Genomic DNA, 25,563 nt, shown 5'->3' with positions numbered 1-25,563 from the left:
GAATATGGCAACAAGCAAACCAGAAGAAAAAAATTTGCCAGAATAAAGAGACAGTAAGACATTATTAAGTAATAGAATAAGTAAGGTATACGTAAAATAACAAGTAAAATATATCGTATGTCATATAACGTGAGTGTCTGGAGGTTTGAAGGCTGGAGACTAAGTCCAAAATCTAAGGCTTTATCAAGCTCCGTAGCAATGAGACAAGCAGAAAGCTAAGAAGACAAATAAGTAGGAAAGGAGATGTGAGGTGCTGGAGGTCGGGTTTTGCAATTTCAAGTAGGGCAGTCCAGGAGCCACTAGGAGAAGTTAAGGTGGCAGAGTAGTAAAGGGACCCTGGGTTTGTCTCATCCCTCAATCACAGCTAGATCAACATCAAACCATTTTGAACACATAGGAAATAGATCGGATGATAAACAGAACAATCCGCATAATTGGAGGGAGAGAACACAGGCAGGTAGTGGTGCGGAGAGGCGACCTAGGGGAGAAAGAGGGAAAGAGAGCAGTGTGTCGGGTTTGCACAAGAAAGCACTCCACCCCCAAGCCCCGGAAAGCGGTTAGAGAGAAAGTGAAAACAGGCACAGAGGACTGTGCAAGAAACCTGTTCGCCCAAACCACTGACGGGAGTGGGGAGGAAGGAGACGGATTCAGTACCGCCAGTTTTTTATAAACGGCAGAGTACAGAGTTTGAAACTTCAGAGGTCAGCTGTAGTGCGGTCTGAGGATCCCCTGGGTCGCACAGGTAGCAGTGGTTCCCCGTGCATTTGGTAGAGGTGCTACAGCCTCTCCGTGGGCAAAAGATCCCACGGGTGCCATCGAGCCACCAAGGTCACCAGTATAGGTTGTAATAATTCCATTTTCATTCATGATTTTATCTATTTGGGTCATCTCCCTTTTCTTTTTGAGAAGCCTGGCTAGTGGTTTATCAATTTTGTTTATTTTTTCAAAAAACCAGCTCTTGGTTTCGTCGATCTGCTCTACAGTTTTTTTAGATTCTATATTGTTTATTTCTGCTCTGATCTTCATTATTTCTCTTCATCTGCTGGGTTTAGGCTGCCTTTGCTGTTCTGCTTCTAGTTCCTTTAGGTGTGCTGTTAGATTTTGTATTTGGGATTTTTCTTGTTTCTTGAGCTAGGCCTGGTTTGCAATGTATTTTCCTCTCAGGACTGCCTTCGCTGCATCCCAAAGCGTTTGGATTGTTGTATTTTCATTTTCGTTTGTTTCCATATATTTTTTAATTTCTTCTCTAATTGCCTGGTTGACCCACTCATTCTTTAATAGGGTGTTCTTTGACCTCCATGCTTTTGGAGGTTTTCCAGACTTTTTCCTATGGTTGATTTCAAGCTTCATAGCATTGTGGTCTGAAAGTATGCATGGTATGATCTCAGTTCTTGTATACTTATGAAGGGCTGTTTTGTGACCCAGTATGTGATCTATCTTGGAGAATGTTCCATGTGCACTCGAGAAGAAAGTATATTCTGTTGCTTTGGGATGCAGAGTTCTAAATGTATCTGTCAAGTCCATCTGATCCTGATTCAGGGCCCTTGTTTCTTTACTGACCATGTGTCTAGATGATCTATCTATTTCTGTAAGTGGCGTGTTAAAGTCCCCTGCAATTACCACATTCTTATCAATAAGGTTGTTTGTGTTTGTGAGTAATTGTTTTATATATTTGGGGCTCCCGTATTTGGCACATAGACATTTATAATTGTTAGCTCTTCCTGATGGATAGACCCTGTAATTATTATATAATGCCCTTCTTCATCTCTTGTTACAGCCTTTAATTTAAAGTCTAGTTTGTCTGATATAAGTATGGCTACTCCAGCTTTCTTTTGACTTCCAGTCGCATGATAAATAGTTCTCCATCCCCTCACTCTCAATCTGAAGGTGTCCTCAGGTCTAAAATGAGTCTCTTGTAGACAGCAAATAGATGGGTCTTGTTTTTTTATCCATTCTGATACCCTATGTCTTTTGGTTGGCACATTTAATCCATTTACGTTCAATGTTATTATAGAAAGATATGGGTTTAGAGTCATTGTGATGTCTGTAGGTTTCATGCTTGTAGCGATGTCTCTGGTACTTTGTCTCACAGGATCCCTCTTAGGGTCTCTTGTAGGGCTGGCTTAGTGGTGACGAATTCCTTCAGTTTTTGTCTGGGAAGACCTTTATCTCTCCTTCTATTCTAAATGACAGACTTGCTGGATAAAGGATTCTCGGCTGCATATTTTTTCTGTTCATCACATTGAAGATCTCCTGCCATTCCTTTCTGGCCTGCCAAGTTTCAGTAGAGAGATCAGTCACGAGTCTTATAGGTCTCCCTTTATATGTTAGAGCGTTTTTATCCCTAGCTGCTTTCAGAATTTTCTCTTTATCCTTGTATTTTGCCAATTTCACTATGATATGTTGTGCAGAAGATCAATTCAAGTTACGTCTGAAGGGAGTTCTCTGTGCCTCTTGGATTTCAATGCCTGTTTCCTTCCCCAGATCAGGGAAGTTCTCAGCTATTTCTTCAAGTACACCTTCAGCACCTTTCCGTCTCTCTTCCTCCTCTGGAATACCAATTATGTGTAGATTATTTGTTTTTAGTGCATCACTTAGTTCTCTAATTTTCCCCTCATACTCCTGGATTTTTTTATCTCTCTTTTTCTCAGCTTCCTCTTTTTCCATAACTTTATCTTCTAGTTCACCTATTCTCTCCTCTGCCTCTTCAATCCGAGCCGTGGTTGTTTCCATTTTGTTTTGCAGCTCGTTTATAGCATTTTTAGCTCCTCCTGACTGTTCCTTAGTCCCTTGATCTCTGTAGCAATAGATTCTCTGCTGTCCTCTATACTGTTTTCAAGCCCAGCGATTAATTTTATGACTATTATTCTAAATTCACTTTGTTATATTGTTTAAATCCTTTTTGATCAGTTCATTAGCTGTTGTTATTTCCTGGAGATTCTTTTGAGGGAAATTCTTCCATTTCGTCATTTTGGATAGTCCCTGGAGTGGTGCGGACCTGCAGAGCACTTACTTCCCCTGTGCTGTCTTGAATAACTCGAGTTGGTGGGCGGGGCTGCAGTCAGACCTGATGTCTGCCTCCAGCCCACCGCTGGGGTCACCATCAGACTGGTGTGTGCCTTCTCTTCCCCTCTCCTAGGGGTGGGATTCACTGTGGGGTGGTGTGGCCCGTCTGGGCTACTTGCACACTGCCAAGCTTGTGGTGCTGGGGATCTGGCGTATTAGCTGGGGTGGATCGGCAAGGTGCACAGGGGCGGGAGGGGCAGGCTCAGCTTGCTTATCCTTCGGAGATCCGCTTCGGGAGGGGCCCTGTGGCACCGGGAGGGAGTCAGGCCTGCCGCCGGAGGTGTGGGTTCGCAGAAGCACAGCACTGGGTGTTTGCATGGTGCAAACAAGTTCCCTGGCAGGAACTGGTTCCCTTTGGGATTTTGGCTGGGGAATGGGTGAGGGAGATGGCACTGGTGAGCGCCTTAGTTCCTTGCCAAGCTGCGCTCTGTCATCCAGGGCTCAGCAACTCTCCCTCCCATTGTCCTCCAGCCTTCCCACTCTCCGAGCAGAGCTGTTAACTTATAACCTTCCAGATGTTAAGTCCCGCTTGCTGTCAGAACACACTCTGCCTGGCCCCTCCGCTTTTGCAAGCCAGACTCATGGGCTCTGCTATGCCAGCAGGCCACCCCTCCACTCCGGCTCCCTCCTGCCAGTCCGTGGAGCACGCACCGCCTCTCCGCCCTTCTTACCCTCTTCCGTGGGCCTCTCGTCTGCGCTTGGCTCGGGAGACTCCGTTCTGCTAGTCTTCTGGTGGTTTTCTGGGTTATTTAGGCAGGTGTAGGTGGAATCTAAGTGATCAGCAAGACGCGGTGAGCCCAGCATCCTCCTATGCCACCATCATCCCTCCGATCTAGCCAAGGTCACCAGTATAGGAACAAAGATGCCAGCTGCGGGCAGCAAACCCTAGCCCCGGCCAGGTGTTGTGATTTACCATAAATTCTGATCTGTTGCCACCGCGCAGTAACATGACTATTTCTTGGGACAAGCGGCACCAGCCACAATGCGAGGAGACCCTCCCCCAGAAGATCACTGCAGGTCTGACCAGCTGGAGTCTCTAAATGGTGGGATTTTGAAGCACAGACAGCCCTGAGATAAAAATTTTGGAGAGAGGCACCGCCTGGTAGGCAAACAGCTTGGACATAGACAGGGGGCAGATGGGGAGCTGGCGGAAGTGGGGACACAGGAGGGGTGACTGATCGCATGCCTGTGAGAGTGTGAACTTCCTGCTCTGGAGACTATAGAGAATGGTGAAGGCGTTTTCGCTATTAGCCCACCAACAGTGATTGACCCCAGTGCGCTATACAGCGCCACCAAGTGGAGAATGGAGCCATTACACCAAGCCCTGCCCGGCTGTGACCTCCAGACACCTCTCCACTAAGCAAGTGGGTTTGAGAACTGAGAACCGTAGAGGCAGGCCCCTCCCTTAGAAAACCAGCCTAGATCCCTTCCACGAGTTCAGTCTACTGACCATAGACTCCTGCAAAGTTTCAGCTCTAGGGGAAACTGGATCTAGCTTCATTTGGGTGTTTTGTTTGTTTTTTGTTGTTGCTGCTGCTTCTATTTTGTTTTGTTTTTTTCTATTGTTTTTCTTTTCTTTTATTTCTTGGATACAGAAAGAGCAAAATTGTTTTATTTTTTATTTTTTAATTTTTAATTTTTTTTCTCTCTTCTTTTCTCTTTTTTCTATCAAGCTTCTCTTAACAAGCAGACCAAAACACACCTACAAGCTAGCTTCCCTTATTTTATGTTTTCAGGTTTTCAATTTTTATTTTATTTTATTCTATTATTATTATTATGTTTCCCCCCCAAAATGACAATATGGAGGAATTTACCTCTAAAGAAAGAAAAGGAAGAAATGACAGCCAAGGATTTAATCAATGCAGACGTAAGTAAGATGCCGAACTAGAGTTTAAAACAACAGTTATAAGGATACTACCTGTGATTGAAAAAAGCATAGAAATCACCAGAGAATCCCTTTCTGCAGAGATAAAAGAACTAAAATCTAATCAGGCCAAAATTAAAAATTCTATAACTGAGATGCAAACCCACACAGAGGCCATAAAAATGAGGATGGATGAGGCAGAGGAGTGAATTTGTGGTATAGAAGTAAAATTATGGAAATAATGAAGCTGAAAAGAAGGGGAAAACACAGGTCAGTGGTCATGAAGGTAGCCTTAAGGAACTCAGCAATTTATTAACATGTACTAACATTCAAATCACAGGTGTCCCAGAAGATGAAGTGAGAAAAAAGGGGCAGAAGATTTATGTGAGCAAGTTATAACTGAAAACTTCCCTAATCTGGGGAAAGCCACAGACATCAAAATTCAAGAAGCACAGAGAACTCCCATTAAACTCAAAAAAAGCCAGCCATCACCAAGATATATCATAGTCAAATTCACAAAATACACAGACAAGGAAAGAAAGCAGCGGGGGGGGGGGGGGGGGGGAAGACCCTAACCTACAAGGGAAGACAGATCAGGTCAGTTCTCGGCAGACCAGAAAAGAGTGGCAAGCTATATCAAACATGCTGAATCAGAAAAAATGTGCAGCCAAGAATTCTTTATCCAGCAAGGCTGTCATTCAAAATAGAAAGAGAAATAGAGAGTTCCCCAGACAAGTAAAAATGAAAGGCATTTGTGACCACTAAACCAGTCTTACAAGAAATTTTAAGGGGCACTCTTTGAGTGGAGAAAAAAAAAAAAGACCAAAAGCAACAAAGACTAGAAAGGACCAGAGATCATCACCAGAAACACCAACACTACAGATAACACAAAGACACTAAATTCATGTTTCAATAATCACTGTGAATGTAAATGGACTAAAGGCTCCAGTCAAAAGACATAGGATATCAGAATGGATTAAAAAATAAGATTCATCTATATGCTGCCTACGAGAGACTCATTTCAGTAAAGACACCTGCAGACTGAAAGTAAGGGGATGGAGAACCATCTATCACGCTAATGGACATCAAAAGAAAGCCAAAGTAGCAATGCTTATATCAGACAAACTAGATTTTATTTATTTTTTTTTTTGAAAATTTTTTTAACTTTTATTTATTTTTGAGACAGAGAGAGACAGAGCATGAACAGGGGAGGGGCAGAGAGAGAGGGAGACACAGAATCTGAAACAGGCTCCAGGCTCTGAGCTGTCAGCAGAGAGCCCGACGTGGGGCTTGAACTCACGGACTGTGAGATCATGACCTGAGCTGAAGTCGGACGCTTAACCGACCAAGCCACCTAGGCGCCCCCAGACAAACTAGATTTTAAAACAAACCCTGTAACAAGAGATGAAGAAGGGCATTAGATCATAATTTAGAGGTCCACCAAGAAGATCTAACAATTGTAAATATTTATGCCCCTAACTTAATGAACCCAAATATCTAAATCAGTTAATCACAAACATAAAGAAACTCATTGATAGGGGACTTTAACGCTCCTCTTACACTAATGGATACATCATCTAAGCAGAAAATCAACAAGGAAACAATAGCTTTGAATGACACACTGGACTGGATGGACTTAACAGAGGGATTCAGAACATTTCATCAAGGCAGTCAGGGATGGCCTCACTGAAAATGCAATGTTGAGCAATGACTGTGAGAGGGTGAGGAGAGGAAGGAGGGTTCCAGGCAGAAGGACCAAAAGGGCAGACTGGTGTGTTGAGAGTAGCCAAGAGCTCTGTGTGGCTGGCAGTGAGTGAGCCAGAGGGGAAGCAGAGGGAGGCCAAAGAGGAAAGGGGGCTCTTGGCCAACTGCTGGGCCTTGTCTGCCTCTGCAGGACTTTGGCTTATTCTAAACAAGGAAGGAGACCCTTGGAGGATTTTGAGCAGAGGAGTGACATGATCTGGTTTGTGTTTTAAAAGAATTGCCCTGACTGCCTGGTTCTTTCTTAAACCCATGAACAACTGCAGTTAGGAAGAGGAACCAAAACAGACCCACAATTCATGAATTGCCTGCTTCGTTGTCCCCTCCCTGTCCTGGTCCCTCCCTGCCCTGCTAGGTGTTTAGCCATGACATGTATACTGTCCTTCTAAATGGAGTGATTCCAGACAAAAGGATAATGAATAAGGTCAAATTTCAAATGCAACTAGCTAGTGAAGGTGTGCTGTCAAAAGCAATCCATAACATGCATGATGAGTTTTCTAAAACACCTCTAATGCCAATGAAATTCTTAATGGAATTGTGTGTATATATAAGAGACGTAAAAGGCAGTGGTATATGGTTACCATATAGTCAAACAGTATAAAACAGCATTGATCAAGGTTAATAGTCAAGGCACAGGCTCCTCCAGTATCTTTTCCCACAGAGAGGACTCACGGTACATCTTGCTAGGGCTCTGGTGAGTGTGCTGGCCTCTCGCCCTTCCTACTCACGCAAACCTGTCCTCTTTGCAGAGTCCTTAAAAAACAGTTAAACCGATACAAAGACAAGTTGCAAGCCATATATGCCGCCCAGAAAGAAAAAAGTTGCCGATTTGAAACAAAGATTCACCAACTCACGGCCAACCAGGATAGTCTGTGGACCCAGCTACAGCAGATGGGGCAGCATCTACAGGTAGGCAGTGTGGGAGATGCCATCTGGACCGTCCACAAATCTGACCTCAAATCCTCTGGCCAGTGGAGGGACTTCTGCCTGAAGCTTCTCACCTCACTCTGATCGGCCTCTTCTCTTCCCTGCCTCCTCTCTCCATTCCCTCACTCCTCCCACTCTTATCTTCTCCAGACTGTGTCCTTCCCCTTCCTGAAGGCAACGCCATTGGGAGAATCGGTGGCTGGTGTGGTTATCAGTGCCATTTAGAAACTATAGATCTAGAGCAAAGTGGTCCTTTACAGCACTGATTAGCCTTTTGGTCTCTGCATCCTTTTTACATTCTTAAAAAAAAAAAAATTGAGGATCCCAAGGAGCTTTTGTGGGTTATATCTATTGCTCTTTACCATGATCAAAAATAAAAGCGAGAGGTGGCTTAAAAGTTTATTACTGAATTTAAAAATGTAGTAAACCCATTACATAGGGAACAATTTTAAATAGTAACTACATATTTAAAAAAAAAAAACCTTAGAATAGTGGCATTGTTTCACATTTTTAAACAAATTTCTTTAATATCTGGCTTAATAAAAGACATGACATGGGGCGCCTGGGTGGGTCAGTTCGTTAAGCGTCTGACATCAGCTCAGGGCATGATCTCATGATTCACGGGTTCGAGCCCTGTGTTGGGCTCTGTGCTGATAGTGCAGAGCCGGGAGCCTGCTTCTGATTCTATTCTGTGTCTCCCTCTGTCTCTCTCTCTGCCCCTCACCGTCTCACACTCTGTTTCTCTCGTTCTCTCTCTCTCTCTCTCTGTCAAAAGTAAACATTAAAAAATGTAAATAAACATTAAATTTTTTTAATTAAATAAATAAGTAAGTAAATAAATAAATAGAAGACATGACTTCATTGCTTCATTCAAGATGTTTTATTGAAGTATATGAAGAAATCTGGTCTTATAGAGATTTGCAGTTGAAAAAGAGAAAAATGTTTGAATAAAGCCTTTTCAAATCATTAGAGATCTTTTTCGTTGGAAGTGCACCGAAACACAAGTGATTGTTTCTTTCTTTTTTTTTTTTTAATTTTTTTTCAACGTTTTTTTACTTATTTTTGGGACAGAGAGAGACAGAGCATGAACGGGGGAGGGGCAGAGAGAGAGGGAGACACAGAATGGGAAACAGGCTCCAGGCTCTGAGCCATCAGCCCAGAGCCTGACGCGGGGCTCGAACTCCCGGACCGTGAGATCGTGACCTGGCTGAAGTCGGACGCTCAACCGACTGCGCCACCCAGGCGCCCCAGTGATTGTTTCTTAAAGGAGAGTTGCAACCTTGAATCTGAAGCCATCGCTCTCTCACACTCTTGTTTCATTAAAATACAATGTTGTGTTGTGCTCTTCGAATGAAGCTTCTACCCATGCATGATATTGCAGCACGATACACTGGTAATTTGGAAGTTCGCTGAGCTAAGCCAAACTTCTTGCCTCCCATTATACAATACCCGCACTTCCTCCTCCACCCCCCCCCCCCCCCCCCCCGCCAAATCACATTCATTAATACCACCATTAAGCTCATCAGGAAAGTCTTTCCGGGTTGGAAAGGTATCATGCACATGGTGGTGATCCGAGTTTTCTAAAATCTGGTTTCTGCTACAAGCCTCACCTGTTGAAATTGACAATACATACTGTGAATTGCTTCCTTACTGTGACAATCTCACTTCACCTATTTTTGGAAAACGTTTGCCAGACTTCCAAGTCTGCCTAACAGTCTGCAAGTCCATCCTTTCACCCAGAAGGCAACGTTTGTGTTTCAGTAACATTCGAAGTATTTTGCACACTTCCCATTTCATCCTACACAATACATGTCATCCATGTATTCTACAAAATACATGTCATCATGTACGTTTTTCATCCTACCAAATACATGTCATAACTAAGAAAACTGAAAATGTTTGTTATACCACCGAGGATATTTTTATTTTATTTTTATTTATTTATTTATTTATTTTAGCTGTGAGAGCATAATTGTGAAGAACACTACTGACTAGTAGCACTCTTTGGTGCTGCCTTGATTTCTACCAAGGCACCAACGGTGTTAGCCTTACTTACTTTAGCCTTACTTTTGACTCTGTACCCTCGGGGCAAATGTCAACACAGTGAACAGGCAAATAATATCTAAGTATCATCGGGCAAATAATTTTGACCTCACAGACCTCTAAGAAAGTCTTAGGGATTTCCGAGAATCTGTGGACCACACTTTGGGAACTGTGCTTTATAGGGTGCACACCCCCTAGATTCTATACCCATGGCTTATTATAAGCCCCCCAACATACCTAGCTAGATGGATCATTATGAACGTGTTTTATTGTAATACATTTTAGCTACAATTCAAGGTATCCTGATGTTCTCAGAAATTCCTTATGATAGTTTTAGAACCTGAACATTTAGGACCTAGAATTTTCCCAAGTTCTTGTGATATTTTAGAATCTGAACTGCTGTCCTTTTTGTAGCTGGTTTTAGAGGGACATTGAATTAACAGCATAAAATAAAATCAATAATAAATGATTTAGAAAAGAGAAAAAAAATCTTGCATTAAAATTTCCGATTAGGAGATTAAAACTTAATGTATTTATGAAAAGGTTACGATAAAGGTTGATTTCTTCATGAAGTTTTCTTTGCCCAGGTAATGTTGCAGCCACTCCACCCTTCATCTTCTTCCTGTCAAAATGCGATTTCCAAGGGTGACCACGGAAAGGTTGGAAGGTTTTGGAGGGGAGGAGATTCTTCCCAGGTCACAAATGCCACCGAAGCCTGTTCAGAATGGGAACCTCTCGCTTACCCAACCATGATTGACAAAAGTCAGCAAAGTCAAGCAAATGCAGAGCGTGCTGTACCAAATTCAGAACCCCCAGAGGCCCTTTTGCCGCCGAAGTCAACACAAAGCAGCAGGGCACAAAGCCAAGCACCAAAGACCTCAAAGGAAATCTTTAGCTCCTTACCCGGTTCTCAGGAAGGATCGCTGCAGGACACCCCCCATTTGGCTCCTGAAATGAGCAGTCATGCTCTGGCAACTGCAGACAGAAAAGAGATGCCTAACATCCAGGAGGGAAAGGATGAGCTAGAGGAAAAGGAACTGCAAGAACTGTTGTCAAAACTTACAGATGCCTTCACTCTAGAAGTGCCACCAGGTAAGATTTTCACAATCCTTGGAGAAAGTTAACGGCCAAGGATTCAGGCTGCCTTTTTTAAAAAAAAAATTTTTTTTGTAATGTTTGTTTTTGAGACAGAGGGAGACAGAGCGCGAGTGGGGGAGGGGCAGAGAGAGAGGGAGACACAGAATCCGAAGCAGGCTCCAGGCTCTGAGCTGTCAGCACAGTGCCCAACGCGGGGCTTGAGCCCATGAACCGTGAGATCATGACCTGAGCCGAAGTTGGACGCTCAACCGACTGAGCCACCCAGGCGCCCTCAGGCTGCCTTTTATTTTATAACATTATCCCAACAGCTACAATTCATCTAGTGAGTAAGAGTCAGAGTTGTGAATCGTTTGGACATCAGTAGCATCTCTGAACTTGAGGTCTCGAGTTGCCCAATTTACAAGGTTTTTGTGAGCACTAAAGGTGATAGACCGTAAGAGATTTTACTACAGCGTCTGGCACAATCCTAGCATTCCATAAGAGTAAATAGCTACAAACACTTTAGAAATAAGCAGCTTTCATAGCTAAACTGGAGAAACAAAAGCAAAAAATAAAACCGATACGAAGATGTCAAAGACCAAAAGACTCTCCTAGAAGAGAAGCCAAGTTTTTACGTGAAATTTAAATTAGAAAGCATTTCCATTATAAAGTATTAAACTATAGAAGAGAAGTAAATAACAGAAAATAGATAATTTTGTTACTGCTCTATTATCAATAGTACTGCCACAAATATAATTGGGCAGCCTGACGTTACCGTTTAAAAATGGGGGTAATGATAAAGCATAAGAGACTCTTAAAAACTGAGAACAAACTGAGGGTTGATGGGGGGGTGGGAGGGAGGAGAGGGTGGGTGATGGGTATTGAGGAGGGCACCTTTTGGGATGAGCACTGGGTGTTGTATGGAAACCAATTTGACAATAAACTACATATATTGGAAAATAAATAAATAAATAAATGGGGGTAATAATGATGTTCTTCCAGAAGACAATTGATTAAGTTTCTACAATGTAAGTAGTACCATCATTATGATCATCATCTTCTTCATAAGCTATGACTCCTTGCTAAATTCTGAAGGCTCTTTTTAAAAAATCTTGAGGGGCGCCTGGGTGGCGCAGTCGGTTAAGCGTCCGACTTCAGCCAGGTCACGATCTCGCGGTCCGGGAGTTCGAGCCCCTCGTCAGGCTCTGGGCTGATGGCTTGGAGCCTGGAGCCTGTTTCCGATTCTGTGTCTCCCTCTCTCTCTGCCCCTCCCCCGTTCATGCTCTGTCTCTCTCTGTCCCAGAAATAAATAAACGTTGAAAAAAAAATTTTTTAAATAAATAAAAAATAAAAAATCTTGAAAAAAAAATAATAAAAAATAAAAATCTTTTTGAAAATTCAGTTAAAATTTAGCTTAAAAATTTAATTTTAAAATTTAAAAGGCTGTCTACTATAGTTATTTCTTCTGTTTTGGCCTGGTGCCATCTTATTTATAGTGTTTTGTTGCCTTAATATTATCCCTATATCTATATCCATGTCCTTTTTGAAAGCCTAAGATCTTTTGTGTTTGAGTGACCATCTAGAGATGTGTGAGGAGGGCTTCTCAAAATATTTCCGAATCGGCGTGTGAGTTTTTTAGAGCTGCCATAACAAAGCACCTACCACGGAGTGGGTAGCTCAAACATCACAAATTAATTTTCTCACAGGCCTGAAGGCTGAAGTCTGAGATGAAGGTACCCCTCTGTGGGCATCCCTATCCAAATTTGCTCTTTTTATAAAGACACTGCTCCTATTGGATTAAGATCTGCCCGTATGACTTCATTTTAATTTAATTAACTCTTTAAAGAAGCCGTTTCCCAATATATTCACACTCTGAGGTCCTGGGGTTAGGACACCCACATATGAATTTGGGAAGAGACACAATCCAACCCGTAACAGTCGGTGAGGTGGAAAATCAGTACATCATAATGTCGGTCGTATACTGAAGTTGGTAGAAACAAGTCAATAAAGTAATTATTTGGTGATTCTGAAAATCTCCACTGTGAGAAGAGTTGGAGTTACAATCCTTGCATTAGAGAACACACGATTACCAAGATGCCCAAAGTATGCTCAGACGGCCTGAGATAAAGACAGGATGAGAACTCCTTGTGCTTGATTCTGAGGCCGGCACAAGATTCCACCCACTGTGTTTCCACTTTAACTTCATTGGGGTCATGACGAGTACTCAAAGCAAAGTCAACATCCACTTGAAGGTTGCAGGAAAATTTCACGTAAAAATTTGGCTTTTATTCTAGAAAAATCTTCCAGTCTTTGATATCTTCATCTCATTTTTATTTTTTGTTTTGTTTCTCCAACTGAACTTATTAGGGCTGTTGATTCCTCATAGCCCTTGCAAATGTAGCAGGCTGTGTTGCACGTTCCGGATCACTAATAAGCTAGGTCTAGTACACACATTGGGAAGACGTTATCCCAACACTTGTGCAGTTTGATACCTAAAACTAAAAGATGCATGCGTATTTTAATTTCCTTTATCAAAGTCTATATATAAAAATCATACATATATACGTATACACACATGATTATATCATTAAAAGGAAAATCATGAAAGGGTAAAACTTATTTCTACATTTCAATGATGCAATAATGTGTAGAGGTGCAGTTAGCATTGTCCAATTTTGTAGAATACACCAAAAAAAAAAGTATGTCTCAAAAAATTAATTTAAGGAGAATCATTAGGATGTTTCTACCGGAGGTATACAAAAGTGCTTAGGATGTTAGCAAGAGAGCACGCATTTTCCCTTTTTGTTATTATGGTAGTGCATACTTCAGGATGATCCCACAAATGCTAATTGACAAGATTTAAGTTTACAGTCTTATTTCTTTTCGAGCAGCCCTGTTTCCTTAATGCTTTCAAGCAGAGGATCTATGTTAATCTTCATGGCTATTTGCATTTCCTAAACCTCGTCACTCCTTACTCAAATATTTCTGAGTAAGTTTATATCTTTATTCAGTCTGGTTTTGAATATGATCTTGTTTGCAAATTCTTCTTAGCCGTTGGTGACATGGGTTGTAAAAGTACACTCCGTCATTTATGCATAATCTCTGCATGCTTACCAAAATTACACCAAAAGGGCATAACAGGGCCAGAAGTGTGATAACCACACTGATGAAGGTGTGGAAAGGCCAACAAACTAAATTAGGGTGTTGGCTACCTTTGTTTCATTTCTCTGTCACGGATGCATCAAGTAACAGCAGGAAGTTTTTGATCATCTTACTGTCCCAGTTTTTTTTTTTTTTAATTTGAGAATTCTCTGGAAAATTAGGAAGTCCCATGGTTTGTAACAGGCTAAGGTTTACCCGGTGTCAACGTATTTACCCAGTGTTGTGATCATCCTAGTGATGTAGGCAGGCTGGGTCCGCGGACCCAGAGTGGGTCCTGAGGACCTGCCAAGAGAGTCCGTGGCTTCACGCAGGATGGAAATCAAATGCAAGCCAGCAGGAGGTGAAAGAATTTATTGAAGACATAAAGAGCGAGGTACAGATGGAGAGTCTGAGAGACTTGGAAAGGAAGAGAGGGAGTCTCATCTTTGCTTCGGGTCTGGGGGTTTTATTGGCAATTGTAGTCAGTGCACGTGTCCTCTCGGGCACACAGGAACCGGTCAGAACAAGGACAGAGCGCAGGTGTCCATCGTAAGGCACTTATTCCCTGAAGCCAGGGAGTCTTGGCATCAAGATAGATAATCTAGCACCAGTGGTCTGGAAAAGGCACATGATGGCTCTGCCCTGTCATTCCTTACATCTATTATGCTGGAAGACCCCAAAGACATCATTATCTCTTTGTCCCTTACAAGGAGGACACACATTAAGGCATGTGTAGGGTGGGGGGTGCAGGTCCTAGCAAGAATAGAAGCAGGAAAAGAAGTGAAGGGGGAAAAGAAAAACACAGCTTTTTCTTTCACAGGGTCTCTTCAGTTTCTCTGCCTCACTGTCGCTGACTATTCTTTTAGATTGGAGCTGCGCTAAGGAGTCAACACAGTTTGGAAATTAAGATGAACTTTAAATTACTTAAAAGATAAGACTAACGCAGTAAGCCTAATGGTCAATTAGGCAGTTGTGCACATTAGCTGAATAGAGTCATTCGTTATCACGATAGGATAACAGAATTTCAAGAGACTATGAGAGTTTAATAGAAAGCATGTAGAAGAGGTTCCCCAAGCCTCCTTAAATTCCAAATGCTGGGTTGAAAATCAGTAGCAAACGATTTGCTCAAGCTTGCAGCAAAGGAATTTACCTTACAGTGCAGGAACAGGAAATTTTTCTCTGTATGGTCTTCTCTGTCTTTCCTTTCTCAACTTAAGTTATATTGTTCTTGCTTTTGCTTTTTTTTTCATAGGGCACCGCTCAAACTATTCATCAGTAGCTAACCAGCAGAGGTTCTCACACCATGGTCCCTAGACCAACGGCATCAGACTCACCTATGACCATGTTAGCAATGCAAATTCTTGGGCCCCATCCCTGATATACTCTATTAGTCAGGGAGCTCCAGAGAAACAGAACCAACAGGGTGTAATATAGAAAGAGACTTATTTTTAAGAAATTGGCTCATGTGATTATGGAGGCTGGCAAGTCCCAAGATCGACTGTCAGCAAATTGGAGACCTAGAAGAACCAGTGGGTGTGGTTCTAGTGCAAAAGCTGGCAGGCTGGGGACTTAGGAAATGGTGATCTTTCAACTGGAATCCGAAGGCAGAAGAAAACTCATGTTCCAGCTGCGAGGCAGTCAGGCCGAAGGACTTCTACTTAGCCTTTTTGCTTAATTCAGGCCTTCAATTGATTGAATGAGGTCCATCCACATTAGGGAAGGCAATCTGCTGTGGTTAGTCTGCAGATTCAAATGTCAATGTCATCCAGAAACACTCCTACAGCACACCCAGAACAATGTTTGACCAAATATCTGAGCACCAGTAGCCAATCAAGTTGAGGCATAAAATTAACCATCACATGTACCAAATCAGAACTCTTAGGGGAGGACCTAGAAACCTGTTTTTACACTGTCCAGGTGATTCTGATATACACCAGAGTTTGAAAACTTCTCTACAGTGGGATTTCTGGCTCCTCAGATTATCGCTCAGAGTCACGGGAATGTCCTTTAAGAACCCACGACCAAGTTGTATTAGTAATCGATCGTGGCAAATAACAGCCATCTTATTTTCCAGGTAGCCTAGAGAAAGGGCATTGTCAACAGGGACGGGGGAGCGATGGTTTCTATTTCTTCTCCATGCTAGAACTTCGGCACGATCAGCTTAGGAACCTGTAAGTGCTTTCTCTGAAGGACTCTCCTGTTTGTTGATTTCAGGCCCGCAATCTTCGGTAAACATGGACCTGTATTGTGGAGCTGAGCGGCTGTGCAGGGCCTTCTCTGCCCTTGTCGATCAAATCACTTTGTCCAACTTGAAGTGATAAGGAGTCCAGGCCCAAGGACCCCTTGGATGATGATGAAACATATTTTCAAAATCTATACTAAAAGAATTAAGCCTTTTACCTCTCCATAATCTGGTGTGAAATGTGAAGAAAATAAGTTTTATTTTTTTCATCTCCCTACTCACGTATCTCAGTCCTGCAGTTCAGACTAAAACCCCGGGAGTGAGGGCAAAGGAAAAAAAAAGGCCAAGTCAAATCTAGGTGTGTTGGGTTTCCGATAGACGGCCATTATTCATTCGAATACCTTATTAGTGATATTCCAGTGTGTGATCTACATGAATTAATGCAACTGTCTTCTTCAAGTAGCACTTAGTGAATTGATGACTGTATTTTCTTTTTTTTTTTTTGGCCCGTATTAATATCTTTCTTTTTTAAATTTATTTTTTATTTTTAAGTTTACATCCGAGTTAGTATGCAAGAATGATTTCAGGAGTAGATTCCAGTGATTCATTCCCTATGTATAACACCCAGTGCTCATCCCAACAAGTGTCTTCCTTAGTGCCCATTACCCATTGAGCTCATCCCCCCACCCACAATGCCTCCACCAACCCTCCGTTTGTTCTCTGTATTTAAGAGTCTCTTGTCCCCCTCCCTGTTTTTATATTATTTTTCCTCCCTTCCCTTATGTTCATCTGTTTTGCATCTTAAATTCTACATGAGTGAAGTCATATGATATTTGTCTTTCTCTGACTAATATCGCTTAGCATAATACCCTCTAGTTCCATCCACATTGTTGCAAATGGCAAGATTTCATTCTTTTTGATTGCCGAGTAATACTCCATTGTGTGTGTGTGTGTGTATATATATATATATATATACACACACACACACACCACACACACACCACACCTTCTTTATCCATTCACCTGTCAATGGACATGTGGGCTCTTTCCATACTTTGCTTATTGTTGATAGTGCTGCTATAAACATGGGGGTGCATGTGTCCCTTCGAAACAGCACACCTGTATCCCGTGGATAAATGCCTAGTAGTGCAATTGCTGGGTCATGGGGTAGTTCTAGTTTTAACTTCTTGAGGAACCTCCATACTGTCTTCCAGAGTGGCTGCACCAGTTTGCATTCCCACCAGCAATGCAAATGAGATCCTCTTTCTCCGCATCCTCACCAGCATCTGTTGTTGCCTGAGTTGTTAATGTTAGCTTTTCTGACACGTGTGAGGTGGTATCTCATTGTGGTTTTGATTTGTATTTCCCTGATAATTGAAAGAAATGAGCATTTTTTTCATGTGAGATGATGCTCCTGATGGAGACCAGGCTTGTCAAAGAAATACACACACACACACACACACACACACACACACACAATCAAGTATATGCAAAACTGATGAAATCTGGATAAACTTTGTGGATTGTACCAATGTTGATTTCCTGGTTGCATTATTGTACTATAATTATGCAAGATGTTACCATTGGGGGAACTGGATGAAGAGTATACAGGATGTCTCTGTATTATTTTTTTATAACTGTATATGAACAAATGATGATCTCAAAATAATTTTGTTTTTAAAACGTGAACATTTCTCACTAAAATCCCGCACCCAATGCGTTTGGCTAATGTACCTATCTGCCAGTATAGATGCTTAATTTAATAATGTCCGAAGTAATAGCTAACATTTTTTTTTTTACTATTAGAGTACTTAGTTTCTAAGCACTTTGTAAGTACCAACTCATTTACTCCTCACAACAAAACTAGCAAATAGATATCTCATTTTATGAGGAAACTATGGCACAAAGAGGTTCAATAACTTGTCAGAAGTTGCTTGGCCAGTAGTTGATGAAGTTGAGATTTGAACCCAGCTTCTGGGCCTCTACTCTACCCTGTATTTTCTCTCAATAAATACTGCTACGAGTCCAGTCTTATGGATATTGTCTTGATGTGCAACCCATGTTGCATTTAGAGAATCATGGATTTTTATTTATATGATCTGTAATTTCTAGTACTGTCCCAGAAGAAAATGATGGCCATTTACATAGGATTAAGAGTGGGTTATCCCTGTTCAACCTCATGCTAATATTTGCTCTTTAGCCTATCACAATTTTTTTATTTTGCTGTTTTTCGCTCTTCTTCTCACTTTCTCCCAACTTATTCCTTACAAGTTTAATAAGCATCCCCTACAACACAGATCAGCAAACCACAGCCCACAGGCCAAACCCTGCCGACTGCCTGTTTTGTCCGAGCTATGAGCTAAGAGTAGTTATTACATTTTCAAAAATGGTTGAAAGAGTCAAAAGAAGAAGAATATGCCGTGACACTTGGAAGTGATATGGATTCAGATTTCATCGTCCACAGGCAAAGTTTTATTAGAACATCACCACGCTCATTCATTCACATAGTGTCTATGGTTACTTTTATTCTACAAAAGTGGAGTTGATGATTCATTGCAACAGACACTAGATGACCTACCGGCATATGATAGTTACTATCTGATCCTTTACAGAAAAAATTGTCAGCCCCAGTTGTAGAGCACCAAGGTGACGGGGGAGCCACGGGCAGGCTTTTCTGTAGGCAAGAGGGGCATTTCTTCAATGCTTTGTAAGAGATAATAAGATAATACTAAGATAATAAGATAATAATAAGATAATAATAATGATTTGTAAGAGATGGCTTTTAAGAATGTGATAAAAGGTATTAGAGAGAGGGGCATGAAAGCAATACTGTAAGCCTATGTAGGGGCGCCTGGGTGGCTCAGTCGGTTAAGCGGCCGACTTTGGCTCAGGTCGTGATCTTGCAGTTTGTGAGTTCGGGCTTTGTGCTGACAGCCAGAGCCCGGAGGCTGCTTCAAGTTCTGTGTCTCCCTCTCTCTGCCCATTCCCCCCTTATGCTCTGTCTCTCTCTTAAAATAAATAAATATTTTTTTTTAAGTTTTTTAAAAGAAAGGATAAAGTGGCAGTTTTTAATGTGCTCATTCTCTTAACAAAGAAAAGCTGAAGGTTAACAAGGAAAAGCCAGTTCCTTCCTCGGACTCACTTCCCCTGTTGTTAGGACTTGTTTAATTCTCAGTTGTGGCTGTCTTCTGATAACCCTTTGGATAAGATTTTTAGTTTAAGGAGGACCTAAACCTTCAGTGAAAACATTTCCTGAAGCTTCCTTTAGATCTGGAAAAAGCAAGTCAATTGTTAACATATCTGAAATTCAAACTGGTTGTCAAGCATTGGTTATATAGTACAATTGGAGAGATGAAGTAGTTAGATATAAAAAAATCACATTGTGTCTGGATCTCAAATAAATTTGCTCATTGAACTTCTCTGTAGTGAACCTCATTTGGGTCTGGTCACTCTTCAGGAAAAAAATTTTTATGGATTCCTTTATTATAATACTGTTCATTTTACTTTTAGTTTGCTTTGCAGTGCAAAGTGTAACTAACCACCTATAAGGTTTTATTATTTAATCAAATAGAAAATAGGCTAATTGAAAGATACTTATACTTACTGTTCTTTTCTTAGAGTTTAGATTGTCAGTAATGGTAATATAAAATATTGAAATATGGGGCGACTGCATGGCTCAGTTGGTTGAGCATCAGACTTCGGCCCAGGTCATCATTTCACCATTCCGAGTTTGAGCCCCAAGTGGGGTTCTGTGCTGACAGTCTAGAGCCTGGAGCCTGCTTCGGATTCCGTGTTTCCCTCTCTCTCTGCCCCTCCTCTGCTTGCATTCTGTCTCTCTCTCAAAAATAAATATTTAAAAAAATTAAAATATTGAAATAAAAAGACTCCTTGGGGCACCTGGGTGGCTCAGTCAATTAAGTGTCCAACTCTTTATTTCAGCTCAGGTCTTGATCTGAGGGTTGTGAGTTTAAGCCCTTCATTGGGCTCCATGCTGGTTGTGAAACCTACTTAAAAAAAAAAAAGACTCTGGGGCTCCTGGGTGGCTCAGTTGGTTGAGCGACCGACTCTTGACTTTGACTTGGGTCATGATCTCACAGCGGGTTTGAGCCCCACATCCGGCTCTGCAATGATAGTGTGGAGTCTGGTTGGGATTCTGTCTCCCCCTCTCTCTCTGCCCCTTCCCTGCTTGCTCTGTCTCTCTCTTAAAATAAATAAAAATGAACTTAAAAAAAAAGACTCCAATAACGTCACTTGGGATCCAGAGCTTTTATTAATTTTGTTTCCATTAGAAGAATGCTTTATTTGCCGTTGCATATGGTTTTTCTTGTTCTTTGTTTTATTCATTATTCAAAAATATTCTTTCAAACAAGATTTAGGTATTATAGACAGTCAGTAACTGGTAATAAATATAGCCCATTATGCCTGTACGTAAGCAGTGGCTACTGGCTTAGAAGTCATGCAGTGTATTCAAGTTAAATGTATGGCACTCCAGTTCACCAAGATCCAGCATCCCAGAACAGCTGATCAGAGTGAATACAAACAATGTGACTCGCCCAATCCCCTGGTCATCTTTGGAAGCTATTTTAACTCTTTCAGATAGTGGGATGAGCTGGCAGTAAAGCCACCCTTTGAAGGAACATGCTAGCAGGCTAAAATAATGAAAAACCTTAAGTAGGTACGCTGAGAGAACGTGGCTTAATATTTACCTCTGGACATTCCCACCATTTCAAGTAATTAAATGATCAAGAGTCAAGGAAACAATGTTTTTTTAGTTTCGAGATACGAGTTAGCTCTGAGGTTAGATTTACTTTCTCTTTATTTCCAGGCCACGGGTGACTTTCCCAATGAGCTTAGACCCACTTCCGTGCAAGTGCATGCTTATCACACCTTCAATCAACTCTTTCTTCTTTAGGAAAGGTGTTCTTAGCTGCTGAGAATATGCACCTGAAAGCAGAGAAAAGGAACTAGTCGTTAGAGCACCAAATTATTCTCTGGTTAATTAAATGTCAATAAATTGGTTTTAAAGCTTGTTATTTCTGTCACTCTATCAGAAGTCTGTATACATTTATTGCAGGAGTGTGCATGTAAATCTGTGTTTATGTGTCCTTTGCAGTTTAGTTAAATAACCTAAATTAAGTAAAGTATAATAAAGACATGTCCTTGTTAACTAAAATGTATGTATTAAGATATGTTCTGACTAAACAAGTAAAAGTGGTCATTATATAATTTTTAATACAAAAGTATACAGAAAAACTTAAATCACCCATAATATAATCTTTCAGAGATAACCATAATTTTATGCATACACACTTTATACCATAATTTAGCGAACCATTACCTTATTGTGCGACGTTCCAATTATTTCCACATTTTCTACTGTTATAAATAGCATTGCAGTGAAGATTCATGTACTGCACGATTGGTTACATCTCTGAATATTTCTTTAGGGTAGAGTTCTAGATAAGTAATTTCTAAAGATGTCTCTAGGAAATTTCTTGGAGTAAGTAAAAAAGTCAAACATTGGTGCATCTAATTATTTATATTCCTGAAGCACTGTTTTCTCTAATGCTTGGTGCTTTACAAAAACAAGCACTAACATTTACCAGCTAGTTAGACACCAACCACAAATATCATCAAATTATAAATCTGAATTTTAATGTTCTTATCATGAAGGAATGCAAAGACTCCCAATTTTTCTAGAACATACAAACTGCCAGTCTCAGGCAGGCAGGTTTTTTTTTTTTTTTATTTCTCTCACTGGCAAAGCATGATTTGTTGAAGGAAAGGGTCATTGGGTTTTGACACAAACAAGGATATACTTCAAAATCCCTTCATTTGCATTGAAGCCTTTACTAACCCATGAGTTAACGTCAAATCGGTCATTTTCTATTTGGAAGTTATCAGCCAGCTCTTTTCCTAAATCAATTAATAACTCTCTCCCTCCTTCTGCCTTGGCAAAATCCATCATACTTTGGTGGTTAAGGCTGGTTACACCATTTTCACACCTTCTGGATATTACAGCATTCAGTTAATAACTCATCCTTTCTAGACAAACTAACAATGATCTTTTGAGTCTTTTCTCAAGAGAGAACACATCTAGACCTCAGAATTTTTGGAATTCTCATTTCTAGATTCCCTCTGTTCCTGTTTAGCACTGTTATAAACAACTATAGTATCTATGTCATCACCCAGCTCAACAAGCTGTCCTTGGGGTAAAGCTCTTCCAGACTCTATCGATTGTTAAATACATGCCTCTCATAAATTTCTTTTTTATAGAATCACAGAACATTAGGAAGGAGAACATAAAGAGACTTTACAGTTCATCTAGTTCTTTCCACACCCCTCTTTTTCAGATGAAGAAACTGAGGGCTAAATAAGTTGACTGAGGTTGCATAGCTATTTAATATCTCTTGTTTTCATAGTTTTTGGCCCAATAGTAACAAAGAGGATATACTGGCATACAAAATAGGAGTTTTATGGTTTGGGGTTTTTTTTTAATTTTTTTTTGTTTTGTTTTAGATAAGGAGGGGGAGAGAGGCAGAGGAAGAGAGACAGAGAGAGGAAGAATCTTAAGCAGGCTCCATACTCAGTGTGGAGCCCAACGCAGGCTTGATCCCACAATCTTGGGATTATGACCTGAGCCAAAATCAAGAGTCAGTTGCTCAACCAATTGAGCCACCCAGGTGCCCAGGAGTTTCATGTTTTTAGCAATGATTGATAGCAACAATTCTCAAGTGTATTTAAACTATTAAACTTGAAGATATCAAAATAAGAACCCTTTTGCATATTATGTAGACATATTAGTTCTTCCCTTCTGCTCTGGTGATTTGATTTCCCTGAGAACTAGAGAGACAAACATCTCTTCACCCTCACCCCCATCCCAACCTGGTAGCATATTAATCCCCCAAGGACAATAGAAAAAGTTAGTGGAGAATCCGTGCAGGTACATCCAGAGCCCCGCTGAGCCACTAGAGATCTCAGCAAGCCTCTTGAGATGAAATCTCGATGTTCCAGCAACTATTTAACTTTTAGACACGGTGTCTTCTTGACCCAAGACCCTCTTTGACTGTGATGAGACAATCAAAATGGAAAGCTTTGTTTCCTGATCTGCAAACAGTTGTTTATGTCAAACATTAAAATAACTCCAATAAAGTGGAATGTTCCCTCCTGCTACATAGTCACTCTGACTAAAGTTTGCAGACCAGCTGAGTCAACAGCAACTCTGTAGCAAGATTAAAAAAGTGGCTTCCAAAGCTGAAGATAAATCTACTGCCTTTAAAAAGAAGAAGAAGAAGAAGATAGAAATGCTATGTTGAAATATGCTCCAAAAATTACATGAAGCTTCTGACTATTCTGATAGCCACATTGCAAGCAAGCAAACTGAAAGCTGCTTTAGAGAAAGACCTTGTGTGTGAGCATACTTATTCTCGTGTTCATCTGAACACAAATATTATTACATTCATTTATTCTATAGATAATTTAGTAATTCAAAGTGAGTGCAAAATATAAAAGATAAATATTGGTAGTGATTTGAGTATGACAACTAAATATGGTAAGAATGGAAGAAAGAGTCCTACAGTACAAATGAAGAAAATATACAGGGGTAGAGCATTTGACTGCAAGTGAAGAAAGTATGTAATTCTCTTGATGCTGATGTCTAAACAGCCTCTGTTTAAATAATTTTTAAATATTGGTAACCAACATTGAAAGACGCTTATTTTTGTATTTCTTTAGTAGCTAAGCTGATAGAAGAATATTTCCTCTAAATATGGAAATTGGTTTAAGTTACAATGACACTTGCCAAAATAATAAATTTATCTATAAATAACAGCAGACGATTATCTGGTTTAATGGATCAGCAAATCATAAGATTTTTAGTGAGGTTAAAGCAAACTAGATACATAAAAGCTCTACAATCTCGGAAAAGTGTTGCTCTAGAAATATTACTGTTAAGTGCTGTTTTAATAGGGAAATTATAGGGATTATAACAGTTCTCACAATAAAATATACAAATGTAAATTTTATTTATGCCTCAGTTTTGCACTATTGCTTAAATGATTCTAAGCACCCAAACAGGATTTGCTGCAAGGATTGCAAGCTCATTGGTTGAAACAACTCTAAAAATGGAACAAAAACAATATGAATAGGGCCAGGGTATCTATCTCTCAGCTTACTCATAGGGGCTCACTTGCTCTAATTCTAATTCTATAAAGGATACTTCTTCTAGTGCCCCCAGAGAAGACTGTTTTTTAATAAAATATTTACACCAGTGAGAATCTCTAAATTTGTCAGAAGTTCCAAATTACTAAAAATTAATCATTCAACTTGCTGGAAGTTAATTACATATTTGAGATGTGTTCAAAAAGCAACAAGGAGTGAATCTGCAAGCTAGCCAATTTTTCTGCCCTTTACTTCACCAACTAAGTACATTACAAGGAGCCTCTCCATTTACATGAAAGCAGTCTTTTTTTCTATTTAAAAGAGGCAAGAGCTTGTGTGCTGTGAATATTCCCCAGACTTACATTCAAATCTTCCCAAATCCATAGCATGCAAAGACAGGTTATGACTGCTAATATTCAGGCTAATCGCTTTATGCCTTTACGTTGTATTTTGAGAATCATGCTTTTCCTTACTTGCCTTTTTGACTCTGCTGCTGTTTACATGAAGTATGAAAATGACAATATGTTGATACAAACAGCTACCATGAAATGCAAAAGGCAGTGCTAGCTTCCTATCACTTATGTGCTCTTGGGTTCACCCCTGAGAGGAATATATGTGGCAATGGATTCCCCGAAAGCCATTTCCCTCTTCCTCACAATTCATCACATTCATACTTCATTGACCCTTTCTAAAAACATGGGATCTAGAGTTCACCACCTTGTTTTCTCCCTGTGTGCTGTGGACGCACTGCTGAAATCTCCTCTTCCTTCCCAGCCAATTGCCTCCTTCCTAAGCCATGGTTCCTGGAGAGGACACAGTCCACATAGATGTCCCAGAAGAGTTGGGCCAGATCCCAAAACAGTGCCCCGTGCTTCAAGTTCTCAGATGACTTTAGGTAGATCATAAAATCCCAGAAACCTGAAACAGTGTTAGAAATTCGAGGCTTCCGCATTTCTAGGAGGAGCACTGAAGAAGATTCCCAGCACTGAGGATCAGCTTGATTAAGGGCCAGCAGGTCTGTCTGGCTATGGCAGAAGAAAGGAGACACACAGCACATTCCCACAATGAGCAGGGAGCAGGTAAGGGTCAAGGGGCGGTAGATCCCTCTTCTGTTCCCAGGATTGGCCATGGTGTTGAAACTGCACAGAATGGAAATATCTTATGAATCCTCACTTGATCTCCACTCAGTAATGAAAATAATTATGCCTTTAAAAACCTTGGTGTCAGCAAAAAAAATGCACCATTGTCCCTAGGAAAAGTCTTATCATACCTCCCAGATCATAAGCCCCGTTCCACCTAAAATGACTCATCGTCGAGCCAGGTATTGTAAAACCAAGATACT

At 40.8% G+C, this 25,563-nt stretch overlaps 2 protein-coding genes across 2 annotated transcripts in view; one reads left to right on the top strand and one right to left on the bottom strand.

Annotated features, from left to right (window-relative positions):
* The window catches only part of DYTN (dystrotelin), a 56,211-nt gene extending 39,829 nt beyond the window's left edge, over positions 1 to 16,382 (top strand). Inside the window, exons 11-13 of the mRNA XM_045034394.1 lie at positions 7,441 to 7,600; positions 10,249 to 10,753; positions 16,094 to 16,382. Of these exons, the coding sequence (XP_044890329.1) occupies positions 7,441 to 7,600; positions 10,249 to 10,753; positions 16,094 to 16,197 (769 nt within the window). The 3' untranslated portion in view covers positions 16,198 to 16,382. The remainder of the gene's footprint in view (positions 1 to 7,440; positions 7,601 to 10,248; positions 10,754 to 16,093) is intronic.
* A 3,930-nt stretch (positions 16,383 to 20,312) lies between these two features.
* Positions 20,313 to 25,354, bottom strand: FAM237A (family with sequence similarity 237 member A). The gene is made up of 2 exons (XM_023259639.2): positions 24,939 to 25,354; positions 20,313 to 21,005 (listed from the first exon to the last, which is right to left on the bottom strand). Exons 1-2 carry the CDS (start codon positions 25,348 to 25,350, stop codon positions 20,866 to 20,868), a joined length of 552 nt encoding a protein of 183 aa, XP_023115407.1. The 5' UTR covers positions 25,351 to 25,354; the 3' UTR covers positions 20,313 to 20,865.
* Positions 25,355 to 25,563: the final 209 nt, after the last annotated feature.

Source organism: Felis catus, chromosome C1 (assembly GCF_018350175.1).
Source record: "Felis catus isolate Fca126 chromosome C1, F.catus_Fca126_mat1.0, whole genome shotgun sequence".
Lineage (NCBI taxonomy): Eukaryota > Metazoa > Chordata > Mammalia > Carnivora > Felidae > Felis > Felis catus.
Note: the sequence above shows the minus strand (reverse complement) of the source record. Positions and strands in the feature narration are given on the sequence as shown.

Coding starts and splice junctions, on each gene's coding strand:
- FAM237A (XM_023259639.2), bottom strand. CDS start 25,350: ATGGCCAATCCTGGGAACAGAAGAGGGATCTACCGCCCCTTGACCCTT. Junction 21,006..24,938: donor GCACACAGGGAGAAAACAAG/GTGGTGAACTCT, acceptor CTCTGCTTTCAG/GTGCATATTCTCAGCAGCTA.